The 21,516-nt window shown below is 37.6% G+C and overlaps 1 protein-coding gene across 2 annotated transcripts; it reads left to right on the top strand.

The window, feature by feature from the left end:
- Window positions 1–1,593: 1,593 nt before the first annotated feature.
- LOC106155460 (metabotropic glutamate receptor 1) lies at window positions 1,594–21,183 on the top strand. Of its 2 annotated transcripts, XM_013530330.2 has the most exons (9): window positions 1,594–3,016; window positions 13,444–13,690; window positions 13,960–14,192; window positions 15,128–15,380; window positions 15,837–16,032; window positions 16,343–16,469; window positions 16,810–17,698; window positions 18,484–18,579; window positions 19,827–21,183. In XM_013530330.2, exons 1-9 carry the CDS (start codon window positions 2,335–2,337, stop codon window positions 21,058–21,060), a joined length of 3,957 nt encoding a protein of 1,318 aa, XP_013385784.2. In that variant the 5' UTR covers window positions 1,594–2,334; the 3' UTR covers window positions 21,061–21,183. The 2 variants fall into 2 exon arrangements, with proteins under 2 accessions (XP_013385784.2, XP_086857389.1); XM_087001263.1 differs by lacking the exon at window positions 18,484–18,579 and having other exon boundaries at window positions 1,597–3,016.
- The last annotated feature ends 333 nt before the right edge of the window (window positions 21,184–21,516 follow it).

The following is a 21,516-nucleotide window of genomic DNA, read 5'->3' as shown; positions in this document are numbered from 1 at the left end:
AAAGTCACAAACCAATTAACCATAAAACAGAGTAAAACAAAATTTAACCATTGTTTTCTTTAGAAAAACACTGAAGCTGATATAAAATTTAATGTCCATACTCCTCTAGTAAACAAAGCCAGACTTGATTCGTCATTTTCGCATAAAAATGAAATTTTGTTAAACTACTTTCTCTTTTTTCGTGTGAAAGCGAAAGATATAGAAATTTCTTTTCGTATAAAAATGACCTTATCCATTATGGCTGTATATCTTGTCATATCAATATTTCTGAAGTTTTAATCTAGGTCTCTATTTTTCAGTTGTGATTCTAATTTGTCATTCATTTTTCATCCATAATAAAGATGTTTATAAACTCTCTGATAACTTGCTGATAGAAATGTTAAGTATTTGAATAGAACATGAATGCAACAGAACGCAATAACCCGGTCTTTAAACATGTACACACAATGGACAATAGAAGTGTCACCCTACTGAACCAATACTTTGGGGGAGATAAATGACTGTGGAATGATATGCTCCTGGTATCATTTTATTAACATCAAATTTCACAAAAAAAAACAAAAAAAAAAAAAAAAAAAAAAAAAAACAGTAAACCAGGCATTATAACTGCGCAAGATCTGCCTACTTTGATTATTGATTACTTGATTATTATTTGATTACTCTGATTTAGGGGGTGACACTTCTATTGTCCATTGTGTGTACATTGACACAGTATATCAATTGCAAAGAAGCAGCCGTATTTTAATATCTTGACCAGTGTTTTTATAATTCTAACAATGGGTAAATAGATACACAGTATATTAATAAGAGAAATGGTCATTTATTATTCTTATTTCATTTTTCGGTGGCCATTTTCATGAAATGTTATACACTATTGTACTGAATATAAGCCCCGTTATAATATCTTAATTTGATTTGATAATGGAGCTTCCATAGATATTTATGGAGGTTCAGCGTGACGGTCTGTCACGACAGTGCCTGTCGACTATTATATACTCACGGCAGTCGGTCACTTTGCAGGGGAGATTATTGACGCATCGCACGAGCCGGGGTTAATTTTATTGATATGGGCTTACAGGGTATGACCAATGCATGTAGCTCAGTTTTCTGATTGGTTATATTTGAATGTGGTCACGCTTGCGGTCATGAAAGCGTCAGAAGAGGGATATTTTTAACACTGAAGACATTATAGCGTTGGATTGAGGACAAACTCTTTGTACCATCAGTTCTTTGATAGTTAATACTTCATGTTGTGTTTATTATTATTATTATGCTATCACCTCACCTCTGGAAATCGTAAATGCATCATACATGTAGTACAATAGAACCAACTAAGAAAAATAGAAAGATAAGAGAACATGTAATTCGCCTGGAAGCTATAAGGTTTGTTGTACACACTGTACTCCGCCTTATTAATTTTAAGCTCCGCGGTTGCCGTCACGGTTTATTCTCTCGTCAAGCTTACCGGTATTAATAACATTAATCACGCACCAAGCATTAAGAGACCATATCGCGTTCAAGTTCGTGTAGCTACAAAGTACAAATAGCAGGGACACGCTTTAAAATATTATTGAATAAAGATCTGGCAGCGACATTTACCTTAACCTATTCATCAATACTTTTTATTGTAGCTACAAGACTGGAGGTCAAAGTTCACTGTGCGATCAAACAAAGCGAGTGACCAATACACTACAGCAAGGACCGATTCAATAATACATGCTTCTGAAAAGAACAACTGATGTGAACCGGGTGTAGAATACACTGCAAGTGGTGGATTTGTACTATACACTCACCGGGAGTCGAGGGAAAACCTTATGGGACACCAAATTCTCCATGCATAACACGCGGCTGTAAACAAACACCGCCAAGCACGCACCGGATTTAAACGAGGCAAGGACCACATGAAAACAGCATAGGGTTATCAGTGTGATAAACTGACCAAGACGGAGAACGCGGCACAGTCGCACCATCCATCTTTTATGAGAGATGAGCCCGAACAGAAATTAGATGACGTTAAGGAGCTGGAGCAGTGACAGGTATAATAACGGATTTGACCGATTGCAATCTGCCATTGTCGTGTCTCGAAGCAAACGACCAGACATGGCATCGACCGGTGGCTTGTGCTGCAGCGTATATCAGCGATCTCGCCGCGTGGTTTGACCAAGATAAAGGCAATGGGAAATAGGGGACATTTCAGTTTCATTAATTCACGTTGTTGTTGCACTGGAGTTTTTGAACTTGTGTTAAAAACATATCGTTTGAAAGCAGTTAGTGACCCTAAGTGCTCCGATCCTACTGAAAACCATACACGCGCAACATGACGCGGAGAAAAACATGGCAAATTTACGAATGAAGCTACTATGGGAAGTATGGGCTATAGGGGCAGTGCTACTTTGTGCGCCTATTCCGGCCAGTGTAGGTCAGCAGAGGAAATTAATTTCAATCGACGGAGATGTGATTTTAGGGGCTCTATTCCCCGTCCACCGTCAACCTACCCAGAAGACCGCTTACACTCGTCAGTGTGGGGAGATATGGGAACAGTACGGGATGCACCGTATCGAGGCATTTCTTCTTACGTTGGATGCTATAAACAACGATACTACTTTACTACCGAACGTCACCTTGGGATGCGACATTCGCGATTCTTGCTGGTATCCGCCAGTGGCTCTTGAACAAAGCATAGACTTTATCAAAAACTCCATCTCCGCGAGCATAGAACCCCACGACGTTGAAAATATGACCCAAGAAGAGCACTGTGTTCACGAGGAATCCCCCAAACCCATCGCCGGACTCATCGGCCCAGGGTCCAGCACCGTCACAGTTCAAGTCCAGAACTTGCTACAGCTGTTTAATATTCCCCAGATAGGGTATGCAGCGACCAGTAAAGATTTAAGCGACAAATCTCTGTATAAATATTTTCTACGTGTTGTCCCTCCAGATAATTTACAGGCCAAAGCCATGCTGGACGTGGTGTTGAAGTTCAATTGGACATACATATCAACTGTGTATACTGAAGGTGAGTTTAATAACATGAATAAGTACGTACAGATTTTTGTGTGTGAGGTCAAATATACGTTTTCATTTACTTGTAGTATTTATTACTTTTCCTTTGACATAAAAATCTATCGATCCGTAATGCCGGTCAGTCTACAAAGTCTAAGTCATGAAGTCATGTAGCCAGTCTATTATCATCCTCCTCCTCCTCCCCTCCCACCGTCGCCATCTCCCTCACCATCCTCCCTTCTCTCTCTCTCTCTCTCTGAGTGCCCATGTGTTTTGTGTACTTATATTCGTCGTAAGATTTGGCTTTACATTTCATGAACACTGTTTATCCTAACACTCCAATCATCAGCCAGTCGTGAATCTGAGGCGATGCTGTGTCGTTGAAATTATCGACACCTTTACTACCAGTACAAAATACCTTACCCAATACCTAGCCTCTACCAGGGTGACTGATAGATTTTTACGGATATTCACAGATATGTCTCTAGCTAGATAGTGAATATCCGTAAAAATCTATCAGTCGCCCTGGTAGAGGGTACCCAATACCCACATGTGTTTTCGGTGATACGCTTCTCGGTACATTTTAACTCTGTGCAGGTGTATGTTCAAAGAAATTCACTTCGAAAACAATCTTGTTCGAACAAACGTTTTCTTGCAGACGTTTTGTTTTGTAAGCATTCTTGTCGTCCGTACTTTATGAACTTCTGAATCTTAAGTCGTTATTACTAGAGGCGTGAATCCAATTATGTACATATATGTGTCCGGGTTATTCAAGATCAATCTCACACAAGCTAGACAATATGGTTTTAAATGACAAGGCGACATCAAATAACACACATATAAACTTCGCTTCATTGTTTATTAATTATTTTCGGTCGTTCTAGACGAAGGCAGCTGTGCACTGTACGTCACAGCTTATTAAGAGACGGCGTTTACTTTCAGTGTGATATAGGGGATGGTAATAAGTGTAGGTGATAGAAGGTCGCACATGTTATAGAAAAATAGAAGCAGCCAAAGTGTCATTTCAATAGAAAAATATATCATAAGCACACAAAACTATTTTGTTTACTATCACATAGAAATTAGCCGGAATGATTGCTCATTTACTGATGCGGAGAAGAGTACATAAAGCATAAATAAATTATTTTGCGCGTTTGTCCTCACATTTAAGTGCAGGTGAAACATGGACTTGCGCGTAGCCTGCACGTCTAGTCCTATTCGACCAAGTTACGGATAAGATAGTTATAAGTTTCGATCCGGGAACATTGAGATTGCATAATTCAATATCTGTCTGATATCCCAGCAGCCAGGAGCTCTTATCACGTAAACCTGTCTCACTTCCTAGCTAGTCCAGGGGCCTGAGAATCAATTTTATTCTAGACTTTCTGTTATTACTCTTAAAGAGAAGGATGTGGTTAGGAAAAGAGAGACATCCTGTAGATGATTGTGTAATAAGACGGAAAATTAAGAACTGTAAAGTAACTGTAAAGAAACTGAAAGAAAAATAATCAGAAAGCTGAGAAAGATTTAGAATAAAAGAATATGCATCAAAATCAACTATATGTATGCTAGAATTTCAAATCCTGATGGTGCGTTATGAGAGCGAGTTGGACTGGTTGTAGTAATCTGTCAATATCACTTGTTTACATGGTGCATTGTTAATATAGCCAGCCCGTATAAAGGCGAAGGTGGGCACTGGTTTACTTTAAATTTACCTATATCTTTATAATTGATATTTTTGCATATGGTAAACATAACTCGAGGTTTTAGGCAATGTAATAGACATTGGAATCATTTCCCCGAAAACAGTATAAAGCTTAAGGGTCACACTACTTGAAAAATCGAGGAAAAAGAAAGTCTAAACAGGTAAATTAAATACAAATAGTAATATGATATTGCAAGGGCTGTCGGTGCAACTAGCTCGAAGGTACCAAGATCATTTTATTTTCTTCAATTAATTGTCTGTCCTTTAATTAATTTATTTATTCATGTTACATGTATGTCACAAAAGTGAAATTCAAGGGACATGGAAATAAATATACAAATCCCTAAAAAAGTTATGAATTATATATTGATTTTTCGTTACAGTCTCAGGTTTTCAGGTAAGAAAAGAACTGGGTCAAATAATGACCACTGTTTATTGCTTGAATATATATACCCATATATTTTTAATCAAAAACGATGTTCAATACCTGAATGTACAGTATATAACTCTTCATCATCTTATAAATGTGTTTTTACATACAGCTCAATGATATTCCTAATTGCATCCCGTGTCATGAACGACAGAGTCCCCTGTGATTCGGGGTACGGTTCCATTGATTTGCCCTAGTTTTTGACCCGCTCACGTCACGCTAACCCTAACCTGTATGAATCTAATGTAGGGCGAAATCTATAACATGGACCCTCAGATTCTTTACACCGACATTTGCATGTTCACAAGATTGAATGGGTGCATAGGTGTTTTACCTCTTTTTGTTTTTTTCCCCTTAAAGTTGCCAGCAGCCCTTCTTAATGTACCGGAAACTTAGGGTTATTTAACCTTAGCGCGTTATTACTTGCTGTCATAAAATAAATGACCGAAGGAAACAGTTTGCTCTTAGTGCTACATTGCGAAAATCGATTCTGGAAGAGTTACTTTTACGGGGTCGAAGTTTTCTATCATTTTCTCTCTGTTTTATTACTTTTGTTTCCGTTTTAACCTTGAGCAATTATGATATGTGCCTACAGTGGAGCTTGTGATAATAGATTTTACCGCTGGGAATAAATTCACGTCAGACCCGAGGTGTTCTTCCTCTATACGTATCGCCAGCCTCGTACAAGTTGATGTTTAAAATCTTTTGCGATTCTCCGTCTTCAGTTGGTTTTCAAATGGTGCCTTAAATGTTGACAATTCGATACCTTATTCATCATACTTAGCAAAAATTGATCTGTCATTCTCAATATTCTCCAATTATTAGTAAATGAACCACAGTTTTCTGTATCAAACGACTCTCTCTCTCTTTCTCTCTCTCTCTCTCTCTCTCTCTCTCTCTCATTCTCATTTACGAGTTTTGTACGTGTTATAAACAACAAAATTGCTGTTGAATTAATCAGTGCTACAAATATGATACCATGTAGACGATACACTGGTTGATATAATTTAGAGCTCTAAACTTGCGTTGCATGTTTTCAAAAACAGTATTTTGTATCCAGTCTTCATTTGTAGGTGGGTTGTGTTATGGCACGTATCATAATTGTAAAAAAAAGGTAAAAATCTAAAGTATAGGTAGAAAGCTTCTCGTCTTGCAGACACTGAAATATTTGGGGAAATACATCTGAGTTAAGCCACGGAAGAAATTGCTATTGTAACTTTATGTGTAAAGCATAGATGGTACACTTGTTGACTCTTGCATTTGCACAAGCAAACACGTGAAAGTTCCAGTGCAAACACACGTAGAAATGCACATATTAATTACATAACAAACCGTGATGATAACAACTACATTCACTAGTGGCTCGGTGCAGCTACACCACAGTATTTACCGAAAGGTAAACCTGTCGTTTAAAAAGAACTGGGGCCATTGTAAGTAAGTTTGTTATATTAGGAACGTTGAGATACGACCTGGGTGGACTGCGGCCATAGAAATTAATGCTTCATTGGCAGGGCATGAGGGCGTGGGGGTCAATGACGCGTTGTTTTTATTTATACAACGTGGCTTACGCAAGGAGCAAATACGTGTGAAACATCAATTTACAGATATTGCCTTGGTTTAATTAGACGCAGTGCATCAATAAGCTTTCTGGTGTCTGTTTTCTCTGTTTTATTTTAATAACAAGGCAGATTGTTGTAACAAACACACTGTTTGGTCATCTTTGATTTCTTATGTATATTAAAAAAATCATTCGAACAGAGAGCCTAGATACACGCGCCCGCTGAACTAAGTACAAACCTAACACGAACGCCTCACTGGAGGTGGTGCATAATGTATTAGATTATGGTCGGAATTGGACTGTATGCATGTGCTTGCATGTGACCTGTTTACCATACGTGCTCTTTTACGTGTAGGAACCAATGGTGTAATATCTGTATATTGTATCTCATTTAATATAGGCCCTTTTCACATAGGCCTACTTTATCGAACAGCCTTTACCGATACACTTTGAGAAATTGGGGTAAGAGAGGCAACCAACGGAATTTCCGCACTCGACACGACCAAATACATTATTGATTAAAATACACAGTAGAAAGCGCACTTGTTTAGAACTTGTAAAAGGGAGTTAATATATCTATTGCGTTTTTACGGTTTAGGGTCCCTCATAGTGTACCGGTACATATTGTATCACCCAAGAATACCGCTCGATATGAAAAGATCATGTAGTTACCGAGTTATTAATTAAGATATTTTATTGTAAAATAAAGTAGGTAAACATGTGTCGAACTCGCTTAAAAGTTATGATTTCCCTTCTCTGTATTTAGCCCCTTGATATGACCCTTTAACAGCGCTTTAAAGACAACTTCTAGGGATTTTGGCGATAAACGATACAAGTAATTTCCCCTGGGCCCTCAATACTAAAAAAAACTTACCGACTGTCACTCTATCGAATTTCAAATTCAAAAATACCCGATGAGTATCTATTTCAAGACCACTTCTTTTTTTTCACTTGTTTTAAACAAATTGAATAGATACGTGGACGTGCATTCTTCGTTACCTATGCTCGCTTGAAAATGCAATTTTAAGAAAAGGGTAGTGATGGCATTTCTTGTCTTGCCTTTGGAAATGAGAACAGATTATCAAAGAAAAAGTGGGTGTTAAGGCAATGAAAATCCTGTTTACTGTTTCTGAAGTGATAACCTGGGTCAAAATAAGCAGGGACGGCAAGGACAGCTATTGTTGCTGTTCTTTTTTTTTGAACCAGTGTCTAACAAAGAACACAAAACGTGTACTTGTTTATATTTGACATCTAAATGTTTCGGTACAATACCCACTGTTCTAACGTAGTGTTGTGTTTGTTTACAATAATAAAACATTGTTCAGTATACTCAGCGGTAATTGTTGGAAATTGTATTTTATTATGCATTGTCACAGTGGCGGTTTTACGGTCAGTGTTCCTATTATAAAAAAGAAAAAGCAATCATTGCTAATGCAAAATTATACGGAGGAAATTGTTCATTGTGAAATGATTAAAGCAGAAGCAGAATGTCGAAATGACTCAGTTCTCTGGCATCAATATTGTTGATATTCCTATACCTACCCACACACAGAGACGGCTGTTGGATGGTCGTAACGGACCTGTCATTCACAATTTTTAACATATTGCTTCGTATTTATGGCCAATTCTCACCATAGATCACAATAAGCATGATATGGACTGTATTTTTTTTCGGCATAAACAGCAAAATTTTACAACTTTCCACTGTATTGAACAAAATTATGCCGTGGCTAAAGTTAAAGTAACAGCCTTCACACATTGAGTAGTAAACATCGGGTAGTAAACATTTTATAATCTAGTCTACTGAGGAAAAATGTAAACGGGCGCCTGAAGAAGGTGAAGTCATTACTAACCTTCTACTCCTTATTAAATGGTCTTATTGGCGGTTAGCTACATGCGATGGGCAAACTAAGGCCAAACGGTTTCGTGGCAATTGTCTGTAAACTCCATTAGTCATGTAATTGTATAAACGTACCAAATGTGAAATTATAAGGTAACGCAGATATTCTGGACATTATACAAAAATGTGCACTTTTGAATTACAGCTGACTTCTTTCTATATTGGAGGGAACAGTAGTATAAATAATGAGCGAAGTCTGCAACTTTTCCACAAATTGTGTGCGTCACCGACGTGTCTGGAATGTTCACATTACTGTTGTATTGTTTGAACATGAGTGCCCCTAAATGGTTCTAAAATAATGAAATAATTGGGCGGACGTTGGAGGAGGGATCGATTGATACTAAAGACGTGACACTCTACACCGATTTGTCAAAGCGGCGTTGTAAACGGATTAAGTTGAGTAGGGAGTACTTATCGCAGTTTGCCAGCAGTTTCACGCAACATGAGAAGACACGAGATCGACATCGTGGTGACACGCAGATTCCGTGTTCCTGTCTACTTTGCTATTTACGTAAGAAATCTAGGATTTAGACTGATACAAGTAATATGGAAATAATTAAGTCATAATACTCATCTCAGATATAGCATACTGTAGATAACAAAAATTAAAATAACATGTACTCTTCAATGAAACGGAAGCGGTAATTTATGATATTTATGAATTTCAATTTTTTAAAAGGAAATGTGCTTATCAATTTTTTAGGAATTCAAAAGGTAATTTATAATACAGTTCTAATAAAACACCACAATAAAGAAGTGGTATTTACCCAAAGAATTGATTTTTAATCAAATGATGACAGTAGTTTCGAAGGAGTGTATCGAAATTCCTGTCACAAATATCAAATGTCTCCGGCTTTTTTTTTCAATTTCATAACTATTCTCTCTCAAAAACAAAATTCATTTTTACTTTTTTTTCAGACCGTCACGCAAACCCCGAAAACTTAAACGTTTTATTACATTTTGTCCGAAGGTGTTTGTCAACCTATAGACTTATATGATGACCTCGGTCATTAGTTTACTGGGTCAGGTCAGGTAGAGGCCTTAAAAAACACGACAGACAACTGATGTTGACATAAACACGGAAATATGTTCGACTTGAACCAATGCCCATTAAATTCACATGATAGTGAATCAATGTATCAGTTTGGAGTTTGACGCAGCAACCAAATTGAATTTTAATCTTAAGTTTTCTAATTAAAAAAATTACACAGGACAACGATTTTTAAAATCCAACTGGCACGCAAGATAGTAAAAGACTTTGTGACATTTTTTGTTTTGTATCTACATCAAACTTATGTATTGATGAGTATGAGTTTTCTAACATAAAGCGTTTTTATCACTTATCTGATACTTGTAGATCTGTCCTTAGGTTATCCACTCTTAAGGCGAAAATGGTCTTATAAAAACCTCGCGGCATACTAGTAAGTGTTGTGAAAAACCTCTGTACGTGTATCTACTTGTTTCTATAATAAAGTCATGAATAGATATATACACTACGAGGGCTGAAGAGAGATTTTCCACTATATAAGTCTCCGGTACTGACGTTTTTAGTCACCCTGTACGTTGGAGGGTCTCTTTGTTTTGCGAAGTTGTTCTTGTTAGAATTTTCTATACTGAGAAAGTACCATTCTAACCTACTGAGAGACAACAAGTATACTCGCGCGTGGTCATAAGTATACTTTTGTGTTCGATATGCACACGACATGTCCTTACTGTGTTTGTTGATGTTGTTATCGTGTTGACAAGACTGTAGAAAATGCCAAATAAAAAAAGAGAAAATCAAGGGGGTAATACATTATGTTCTACGCACATGTTGTCCCACACTCATACTCAACTCTTTCACAATGATATGTTCTGACAGTGGAGATAGATATTTTCAATTGATAAAGTATATCAATTGAAAATGTATATCAGTTGATATACTTTACCAATTGAAAATATCTATCAATTGATAAAGCATGTCTCCTTACAATTTCTCTGTGAAATAAAAAGCCGTGAAAAGCACAAGTCCTTGAAACGGATATAACTATCCTCGCAACTGTGGTCTGCCGAAGACTTAATATCTGGAACACACAGTTTCCGCAACTCTATCGATCTTATCGAAGAAACAAATGTAATTTTCGCCCTTTTATATATGCATTACGATCTCTATTGAACTGATTTTCCTTGATTTGTCATACGAGTCATCAAAGTTCTATATATGGCATAGGTGGTCCATGAAATGGCGTTTCACGGATGGCGGTTTACACGGCAAAACTAGAATGATGATTACAGGAGAAAGGATGCACTGGAACAAATGAATCAGTATGATTGAATTACGTTAAGAATCAAAGAAATTGATTGAGGCCACATTGGTCTTTAACAGACGTCACTCGTATTGAAGGTGCTACCATGTCAGAAAGGACAGAGGAGCGGCACGGTCTTCTTCACTGCTATATCCGTACACGTCTGATAAACATATGAAATGTGCACTACTTTCTGTATAATAAATTACGAATAAATCAGAAGAGGTTATTCAAAGTACACAAACTTAATCACTATCTAATTCGTACTTTGCAGCCCATGCTTCCTCCTCTATGAATAAGTTTGTATAAGAGTAAGTTGTAGAACACACAGTTATAAAGTTTCTTGCATTCGTCGGAAAGGCTTTTTTTCTTACAGTGATATGAAATATTGTACTTAGGTTCAATCTAATCATCTGTCTAATTGTCCTGAAGCATGTTTTCGAAAGACGGTTTCCAAAAGATTACAGTAATCCAAAAACATATAACTGAAGTCTCGATGGATTTCTTATTCTGGGAACATGGTAATAGCATTATGATTATTCAAAATGAAGTTATGAAGGAAACTATGCCCAACGTTTGGACATCCATTAGTTTTAGGTAATTACTGTTATCGCCTTCTTAACTAATGTAGGGAATGGGTTATTGAACGCTAGACCTTAAATAAGTAAGCAGCAATACATTGCTTAAGGCTTCCATAAGAACATATTTGTCCTGGAAATTATTAATACGTTAAGAACTGAAAGAAAGTTCAGTGCACACATTTAATTATCTCACTATTTTTAAAGTCTTCAATGTTATCGTCTTCCTCTCTCTCTATCTCTTTTCGAGGACGATAAATGCAATCTCAGCTGAATTGGATAACCTGAAATGAATTCTCTAAACAATGGGGTACATAGCTCAATTTCTGAGATTATTTGAAAAGAAGAATTGGCCTTTTAAACATAAGAGATATTATGATATGAATACCTGTTGTGTAGTTTTAATTTCACTTAAAGCTGCCTATAATACAGACATGCTGATTGTGGGGTTGAGAAGAGTTCAAGTAGTCCCACTTGTGATGGTACAAGTACGCGAGTAATACTTTGGGAAGACGTCTGTGAATACAAGTTAATATAAGGGACTTTTTTTCTTTAGGCAAATAATAAAACGACATATGTCACGATTATTAAGAGTATTCAACTCAATGAACATCAAATTTTAGAGCAGATAAATGTATTGTGATCAAATTTATATTGATTCAACACTCTCTAGAGTTTTGTATAAATATCTTCACAATTAAATAAAAGTTAATTTTGGAATTTGCAAAATACTCAAATAAGATAAGATCATATTGAATATGACATATGGAAGGAATCCTGGTGTAACAGTGTTCTTACTGATGCTTTTCAAACCAGAAAGAGAAGCTGAAATCCATCTCAGATGGAGTTTGTGTGTTAGATTTTTTCTATAACAAATATTTCATTTTATTGCAGATGATTCTTCTGTAGATCATGTATTAAAATCGTATACATGCTTATAAGCTTTTAGTGTGAAGAAAATGGATATAGCAGTAAATGTTTATATTTGTTTTTTCAACATCATCATCATACCTATGATGACAGCTGAAGCCATATTGATGAACGGAAAATAAAAACTGTATATCGGTGGAAGATATTTCAAAATATTTCCTTTAATTATATATTTTTTGTATCTTTTGTTATTATGGTTTTATTTGTGAATTGAAAAGCTAGTTTTGATGTTCAAAATGTCCCAAAAAGCGTTAATAAATTTAGTAGGCAAAATGTGCAGCTCGCTTATATTCCTGAGATACATAGGACAATTGTTCAGATTGACCAATGACGCTATGCTGTGACTTCGTTGAACGGCCTAATAAAATGTCCGGTTTGATTAACCTCAAAATGGCGCCAAATGAAATCTGGTATAAGAAAATGATGCTTTATACTTTCTGTCTTGTCAGCTTGATACATTCCATCTGAAACTGCCATTCAGCTCAAATTGTTCAAAATGGCTTTTTTTCTGATTGATGGAGGCATTTGGCAATCGGCAATCCCCTTAAGGGACTGCTCGTAATATACACCCCGAGTTAAATGCGGTTTACTTTCGTTTCTTTTTGATGCCGACCTCATCTTATGATCTCTCGTAGATCAATGTGATGCCTTCAAAAACAGACAAGATACTGTTTAATGCAGGGCATTAATAGGTAACCGTGAACACACACTTGGCAAATGCATTTCTGAAACCAATACGGGAGAATCAGTCGGCATCAAATTGCTATACCTCTAGACATTTGGAATAAATGAGACTGTTTTAAAGTCTCAGATTTTATTTATGTATAGCGATGATATGGCATGGTTCATTGTTGAAATTACCGACCTAATTTAATTGATGGAGACAAAAGTAGAATTTCATGACAAAGACAAAGAGGACACTTGCCTGCAATGATATAACCTATTATACTTAGAGCAGTTTGTGGAAAGAATAGTGTACATTTCCATATATGACGTATAAAGATTACGTGTCTGATGGACATATTATATTCTTTCGTTGTTTGTCTTTTTATAGGGAACTATGGTGCTAGTGGAATGGAAGCTTTCACGGCAATTGCCAAAAAAGCAGGACTGTGTATTGCTACTGCCGAGAAAGTAAAGAATAACGCAGATTATGAGTCTTACAACACCGTCATCAGGAACTTAAAGGAAACACCAAACGCTCGCGTCGTCGTCTGCTTCTGTGAGGGCATGACAGTAAAAGGGCTCCTGAATGCCACGACGAGGTTAAACGCCGTTGGGGAATTTCTGTTTATTGGAAGGTGATTGTTTTCTGTTTGTCATCGTCAAATAAAAATTAAAAATAAATATGTTATCTCTTTCAATTTTCTCGAGGACAATGGTTGCGTTCTCGCTTGTGCTAGAGAAAGAGATTATAGTCTTTGAAATGACCGGTAGCCAGAAGGAAATGTCTTTATCAATATCTCCAATTTTAGGAAATACTGGATAGTGGGATGTGTTTAAAAATAGTCCCTTATCTCTGTTAATGATCTTTGATTAGTCGTAAATCTTCATTATTTTGTGGTTCCAGCGATGGGTGGGCGGTCAGGCCCGATGTCGTGAAGGACCTGGAGGAGGCCGCTGCAGGCGGCATGTCTATACGGCTCCATTCCCCGCCGTTAAGAGCCTTCGATCAGCATTACTTCAACCTCAGCCCATTTGAGCCAAGCAGAAATCCCTGGTTCCAAGATTTCTGGCAAGAGAAGTTCCAGTGCTATATAAATGGGGACAACAGAGACAAAAGATTCTCTGCTCCTTGCACAGGTATCCGCTGCAAGCAACACACACACACGCACACGCGCACGTACACGCGCACATATCGAAAAAAAAACTGAAATATCATGCTTGGCGACTCTATCAGATTGATATCGATTATATATCAATATCAGTCTGGTCTGCACCATTGTACCCGTAACATATATATTTGATTCGTCCGTCGGGAATACTTCATATTTATTCTCAAATGTTCACCGTCTGGCGGGAGGATGCAAATTAATCATTAATTTCATCAATTTTCCAACTAGGTATCACACTCTGCGAACTTCTATAGCGACGTTTTGGTTTCTTCCGGTAAAATTGTTGATTGTTCTGTCTTTTCAGAATGCCCAGTGGGTAATTTTCATTATCTTCAAATTCTTATTATCTCCAAATCCGGGGCAAATTATTGAGAAAACTGATAATGATAATTAACTGTGGTTCGATGCAAAATTGCCGTTATCAGCGGAAGACTAATTAAGTTTGGACGAATTCACGTTACCAGATTTCGCTCGCAATTTTATTAGAAAGATTTGATAAAGGTGCACTACCCAGCATTAACATCCATTTCTGGGCTTTGCCAGCTTTACTTCCAAGGGTACACTGTAGACATTGTATGTATTAATGTATATAAATAGCAGAGGATAAAACGTCCATGCATCAACCGATGATATTCTAAAAATTTATTAGAAAGATTTGATAAAGGCGCACTACCCGGCATTAGCATCCATTCCTGTTCATTTCCAGCTTTACTTCCAAGGGTACACTGTAGACATTGTATGTATTAATGTATGTAAATAGTGGAGGACAAACAATCCATGCATCATTCGATGATACTCTAAAATTGTGAGGAAAGCAGTTTCGTATTTCAAAATACGTTAAGTTAGTTTCATTATCTTTCGGTTATTTTATTTTTCATTTTTTTAAAATTGTTATACTTCTAGGTTCTGGCGAAGAAGATCTTAGTATTAACTACGTCCAAGATGCTAAGTTAGGGTTTGTTGTAAACGCTATCTACACCATGGCCCATGCACTCCACAACATTCACCAGCTCGTCTGTAATGGCCGCCCTGGGGTCTGTCCCGGATTCCTCCCTGTTAACGGATCCATTTTCCTCAGCCATCTTATTAATGTGTCTTTCACAAACTACGCCAATGAATCTCTTTACTTTGACCAGAATGGGGATCCACCAGGAAGGTGAGCGCTTTGGTTCGTAATTGTTAAGGTGTCGGGTGTAGTGTATATTTCCTATTGATTTGGTTTCGTTTTTCGCTACTTTTAGCATATTAAATTGATTACTTATCCTAATGATGATGATTCTAATCAAAATAATAGTAATTGTGTTTTTATTCTGAACAATTAGGCCAGGAAACACTCAGAGGCGCTGAGGCGCAATCAAATATTCGATCTATGTAGGAAATACCGTAGTTGGAACATGACTGTATTGAATATGGAGCAGCCATTTGCATTGCAAGTTACTGAGTGCTGCTGACAGTGTTTCTTATGCTAAGTGTAAGGTTTCTGTCATAATCGGTAACCTTATGCGGTTATATTAGACCCCCCCCCCCCCAAAAAAAAAAAAAAAAAAAAAGTTGGGGTGCCGAAACCTTGAACTGCCTTCTCTAAAGCAAGGTATTGGTATATTTGTTACAGGTATGAAATTATGAACTACCAATATTTCCAAACTCCAAACAGCACCGAATTTAACGCATCCTATGTACAAATTGGGGAGTGGCTTGACGGAATTCTTGTACTGAATGAAAGTATCATCCAGTGGCCGCAAAATGATAACACAAGCAGCCACGTTGAGTCAGCGTGTAGCCGACCGTGTCCAAAGGGGAAAGTGAAAGTAAGTAATCATGATGAGAAAGGATAGCTACAGGTGTCTTATGATTTGGAGTTGTTATAGGCCTACATTTACTGGTACACTATACTGCCCATCGGTTTCGGTGTGTCACTGTTTAAGGGATTTATAATTGCTACTCATAGACGAGCAAATATCATACGTGCGTGCTAAGGCAGCAAAAGGACTCGAATTTTGTTTTGTTCACCATAGTTGTGCCAAATCTGCGTTTGGGATTTGAAATGTCTCAAAAACTGAGTTATATTATGTATTATTTATACATGTATTATATTACAAAAGTTATATTTTTTTTCAGCAATTTCTGGACGCGAGTGAGCGTTGCTGTTGGGCCTGTATACCGTGCAAGGAAAATCAGATTCTTCTTAGCGAGTCTCAGTGTGAGAACTGCGCAAAAGGCTGGTGGCCAAATGACGACTTAACGGGTGAGGATAGCTTTTTTCCTCTCCAGTTTATGGAGGCCACACTCTGACTTTTAGAGTTGAAAGTAACCCTTTTTTCCCCTCAGTAGGCCTCTGTCAGTGATGGAAGCATTAACTCTGAAATTGAGGTTCAGGATAATTTTTTGTCTAGTGATAAAATTATTTTTTTATTATTTTTTTTTACATTTTAGAATTGTTTTGAAAGCATGGTAAGATACAACATCAAATTACAGTTATAATTTACGTGATCACTCGGTTATTGAGAACAAACATGTCGATATAATGTACACATAAGCTTTAAAGTTTACAGTTCTTTGATTGTTAAATTTTCATTCTTTTGTAGTGTGTCTGCCGATCAAAATAGAGTTCATGCAGTGGCAAAACACAGAGGCGGTGGTGGCCTGTGTTTTTGCAAGTGTTGGTACAGGATTAGCACTATTTACTTTGGTCATCTTTTTCAAATACAACAACACGCCTGTCGTAAAGGCCTCAACACGGGAACTTAGTTACATCATTCTCATTGGCATTGTACTAGCTTATTTTACAACATTTGCCTTGCTTGCCAAACCGTCCGAGACTTCGTGCTACATTACAAGAATCCTACCTGGCTTAGCTTTTTCAATGATCTATGGGGCCTTGGTGACAAGAACCAATCGTATTGCAAGGATTCTTGCTAGGAGTAAGAAAAAGATAATGACCAAAAAGCCCCGGTTTATGGGAACAACGGCACAAATATTTATTTCAATTATCATTATTATACTCGAGTGTGGAAGCATTATTGCCACTCTAATATATCAACCGGCCAACTCCACGCTTGACTATCCAACACCAACGAGAGTGAAACTCGTCTGTAATACAACGGTGCTGGGCATCATGGTACCCATGGGGTTTGACTTCTTTCTCATTGCAGCATGCACATTTTACGCCATAAAAACGAGAAACGTTCCAGAAAACTTCAACGAAGCTAAATTCATCGGTTTCACAATGTACACCACGTGTGTTATATGGGTGGCATTTGTTCCCATCTACTTCGGCAGCGAATCCAAGGTTATAACCATGTGCATGTGCGTTAGCCTCAGTGCGACAGTTGCGCTGGTGATTCTGTTTTTTCCAAAGCTGTACATTATATTGCTCAAACCACATCGGAACAGCAGAAGCGCGTTCACCACCACCAAAGATGTCAGGTGCCACATAGGATCCAGTCAGCATACCAAAAATTCATTTGATGAAAAGTAAGTTATTGTCATGAATGATTCTCTTACGCTTTAAAGAACTGTTTGTTTTGTTTCAGGCTCCAGTTCCCTGACTAACAAGAGTATTGATCCAAACACACGCTCTTTTATCGTACTGGCATTACTGTGCTAATTTTACCATCAAATTTGCAGTCAAGTGCGATTTTAACACACTCCTTTTCATACATTGTCGAATGTATGTGTTAATGTAACTGATTTCATACTAACGAATTATCATGTTTTTTCGTTTATTTGTTTGCCTAACATAACATTTTGCAAACGTGTATCTTACTAATCATTAATTTTTTAACCTAGTGGCTTAATTATCTGGATGCGTTTCTCATTACATGTTGTTCGATTCACATTTGCTCTAACAACATATCTGTAACAAGTGCTTTTTTCTGTTTTTATAACAACTAATACCTTTACACGTTCACTAAAAACTGGCGCATGTTTTTCATTGCAATACCAACCAGATTCACCGGATTGTTCTTACGACAGCTGTACAGCCAGCTTGTAATTTTTCATCTGCGTCAATTTTAGCTAGTGACTGAAGTTCGCACAATTCCTTCATCAATAACAAAATACTTGTTGAATGGAGAATATGAAATCCTGTAACATGCACCTGGCATTTTTATGCTTTATACTGCAAATGATCCCCTTTCAGCTTAAATTTCGGGTTAAATTGATGAAATTGATGACCCATCAAAATATCAAAATGTTTGGTATTGAATAACATATGCCTTTTACATGTTTTTTTCTTTTCACTGATTTGCTTCGCTCAGGGTTTCAACCAATTTCTTGAGGAGATATCGCTTTTCACTGGATTCTCATGATACCGGCTCTCCGGGCACTGGGAACAGCCTTGACGAGCTCAATAGGTACCAAGCACATTAAACAAAAAGCAATACGAAGTGCATTATCCATCTCCATGGGAATAGTTGTATTTTTGCCGTTGAAGTTATCCCCTAATGCACTATTGTAATGTAGCAGATATCCCAGTCAACACTGTATTGATATATTGCACCCATGTCGCATGCATGAACTGTAGATGTGAGCATACCGCCATTGTCTTAGGTGCGAAAGCAAGTGTGTTTGGTGTGGTAGTTGTGACAACGATATTTGCGTGGCCCTAACACATTAAAACATTATTTCATTTAAATAAGAGATCAGATGTTCTTTCATATTGTGAATATTTGTTTGACATGGTCAAAATAGGCCTACCCTTTGGCACAAGTTGACGTCGTTTATCCATTGATCTTTAGCTTCATAGCCGCTTTTGGTTCGAAATGTGTTCGCATTGTTACAAACATGCATTTTCTTTTTTTGTTTTTTTATTTCTAGCTGTGCACTTCTTCGGTGCAATTTAGTTGTTATATCTTATCACCAGCATGGGTTTATAGCACTGAACTTGTGCCATATATTAAACGAATGTGTGATCAATCATCTGTAAAACCTTGCATTTTGATCACATCAGTAGTGATGTAACTTAAGATAGCACTGGCCGCGTTCGCACGCTGTGCTAGTACATGAAGAGTTAATAAGTGCCGCGTGTTGAAAACAATGTTTAGTCTTTAAGTCACCACTGCAAGCGGTCGCAATTGCTGTAGATTTGTGGAGATACATTTACCGCCCTAGGATGTTACCCTGTTTTTGTGGCTAGTTTTTATGTCTAACCCAGAGCATTTGTGTGTGGCAGTGAATGTATTAACAGATTTATCAATATTTATGGGTCTGTTCTTATAACTGACAGGGAAAAATTATGGTTATAGAGGCCTGTTCAGAAAATAATCTTACATCGTTGTTAAGTGGAAAATAAACTTTCGAGAAAAGCGTTAAGTATAACAATTTATAAGGGTGGTAAAATGCTACACACACACACACACACACACACACACACACACACACACACACTGTTAAGTGGAAAATAAACTTTCGAGAAAAGCGTTAAGTATAACAATTTATGAGGGTGGTAAAATGCTACACACACACACACACACACATACACACACACACACATATATATTTATTGGGTCGTTTAATCATAATCGGAAATATTTCCCTGTTATTATATTCCTGTGTCAATGATTTTAAAACTTATTTTTATCGTTTTTCTTGTTATTTCCAGACGTTCTGTCATCGCTCAACTCGCCTACACCATCGCCCGCAAGCCTGGTGCACAATCCTCGGATCAAGAGGGAAAACGTGGGGTACCAGAGGCGCCAGATCCCAGCCGTTCTTTTCGTCTTTGGCGTCAAGACTCCATTCACGTTCTTGACAAAGATTTTTTTGCTAAGGACAATAAGGAGAAATCTGATGAGCAAGTAACAGCGGAGAATACATATTTAAACAGTCGGTCAAAACCCGCAGAAACCAAGGGGAAAAGCGAATCGTGGAAGCGGAGATTGGTAGAGAAAGAGGTGGATGAGTTCCTGACCTCGTGCGAGTCCGAAGCATCGAATGGATCCCTGGTGCCTGTAAGGCAGGAAACGAGCTGCCAGACGAGCGATGATTTAATAGAAAGCTGGTTACCGGCTTTACGTCTACGTTTTCGTTCGTCTCAAAGATCTCAGGGAGAAAGTCCAGTTACGAAGCAATGGGATTCATTTGGAAAAATCTCAGCAAAGCACCGTACGCAAAATGAATCTGAGAATACCGAAGAAGGAGAGAGTGAAACCGCGCCTCTCTTAAATAACTCTGTTGTAGGAGATTCCAAGTCAGAATACCTGCTCAAAGATAAGGAAGGTAAAAATTCCAAAGCTTACACGCCATTTATACAACGCCAGGATGGTTTTGATATAAAACACAATTATCCCATAAATGAACACGAATTGTCTAATTTTTCTTCGTCCGAAAATTATCCTCTGCTAGGTCTCAATGACAATAGTCGCACAAAACCTACTGACGATTCTAGCGGCAGTAAAGTAAATCCTCCAAAAAAAGGGGAAAGAGAACCCAGTACGGTACCTAGACCAGACCAACTTCATTCCCTAACTCACAACCCTTCTTATCTACCTAAAACGCCTAATAAAACTGTAACTGAAAGCGAAAACTGCCCTCTGCTAAGGAGCCCTGCGGAAGCAGTGCCTCAACGCTCTGTCGCCGAAAAAGCACCGGAGAAAACTACAAACGGCGGAACACCGCGAAATCAACCAGTAACGCCTTTAACGCCGTTAAGTCCTCTGAGCACAACCAGTGAACACTCTACGAGGGGTAGTTCACCTCGCTCTCTCGAGGAAATGTCAGTCCACGGACTTAAATTATTAGACGAAGAAGAGGACAGCGTTGAAAAATTCCGTGAATATCTGCTGACTAAGGGGATGGACATGGATATGAGCGAAGTGCAATCTAGTGATGTTTGATACATATGCTTTTTATTGTAATAGATGTTTTTGCATGTTGAAATACGAATAAACATTTGTTTTCTGAAGGGGTCCAATAAATTGTCTGAGTACAGTGAAATAAACTAGGTATTTGTATGATAATTTTTTGTTTTCCCTTGCTTGCTTGCAACAGTGGGGTTCTTTTTTTATTAATGTTATCATAAATCCATCTGCTTTCATGGGAAGTGATGGTCACTTGCAGTATGTTTCGTGAATAATCAAAAGGCAGCCAGCCTCTTTTCTATTTTTTTGTGAAAGACAAATGTTATTACATGTATCATTATCCCACCCATTTTAAAGACCTACACGTATTTCAAAATTCATTTAATTTGTGGGGGGAAACTTATCCTATTGAAATCTTTTTATCTTGACATGCTTTTAAAGTCGCTGGAAAATTATATGTTGATTTTCAATTAGGAATCTTTGTTGCGTTTT

The sequence above is a fragment of the Lingula anatina genome, chromosome 1 (genome assembly GCF_051362555.1).
Source record: "Lingula anatina isolate TDL-2025a chromosome 1, LinAna3.0, whole genome shotgun sequence".
Taxonomy (NCBI): domain Eukaryota; kingdom Metazoa; phylum Brachiopoda; class Lingulata; order Lingulida; family Lingulidae; genus Lingula; species Lingula anatina.
This window is presented reverse-complemented; position numbering and strand designations above follow the sequence as displayed.

Excerpts from the sequence above, each read along its gene's own strand:
- LOC106155460 (XM_013530330.2), top strand. The coding sequence starts at position 2,335 with ATGGCAAATTTACGAATGAAGCTACTATGGGAAGTATGGGCTATAGGG. Across the intron at positions 3,017-13,443 it reads ATCAACTGTGTATACTGAAG|GGAACTATGGTGCTAGTGGA; the intron begins GTGAGTTTAATA and ends GTCTTTTTATAG. Across the intron at positions 18,580-19,826 it reads AGCCTTGACGAGCTCAATAG|ACGTTCTGTCATCGCTCAAC; the intron begins GTACCAAGCACA and ends TGTTATTTCCAG.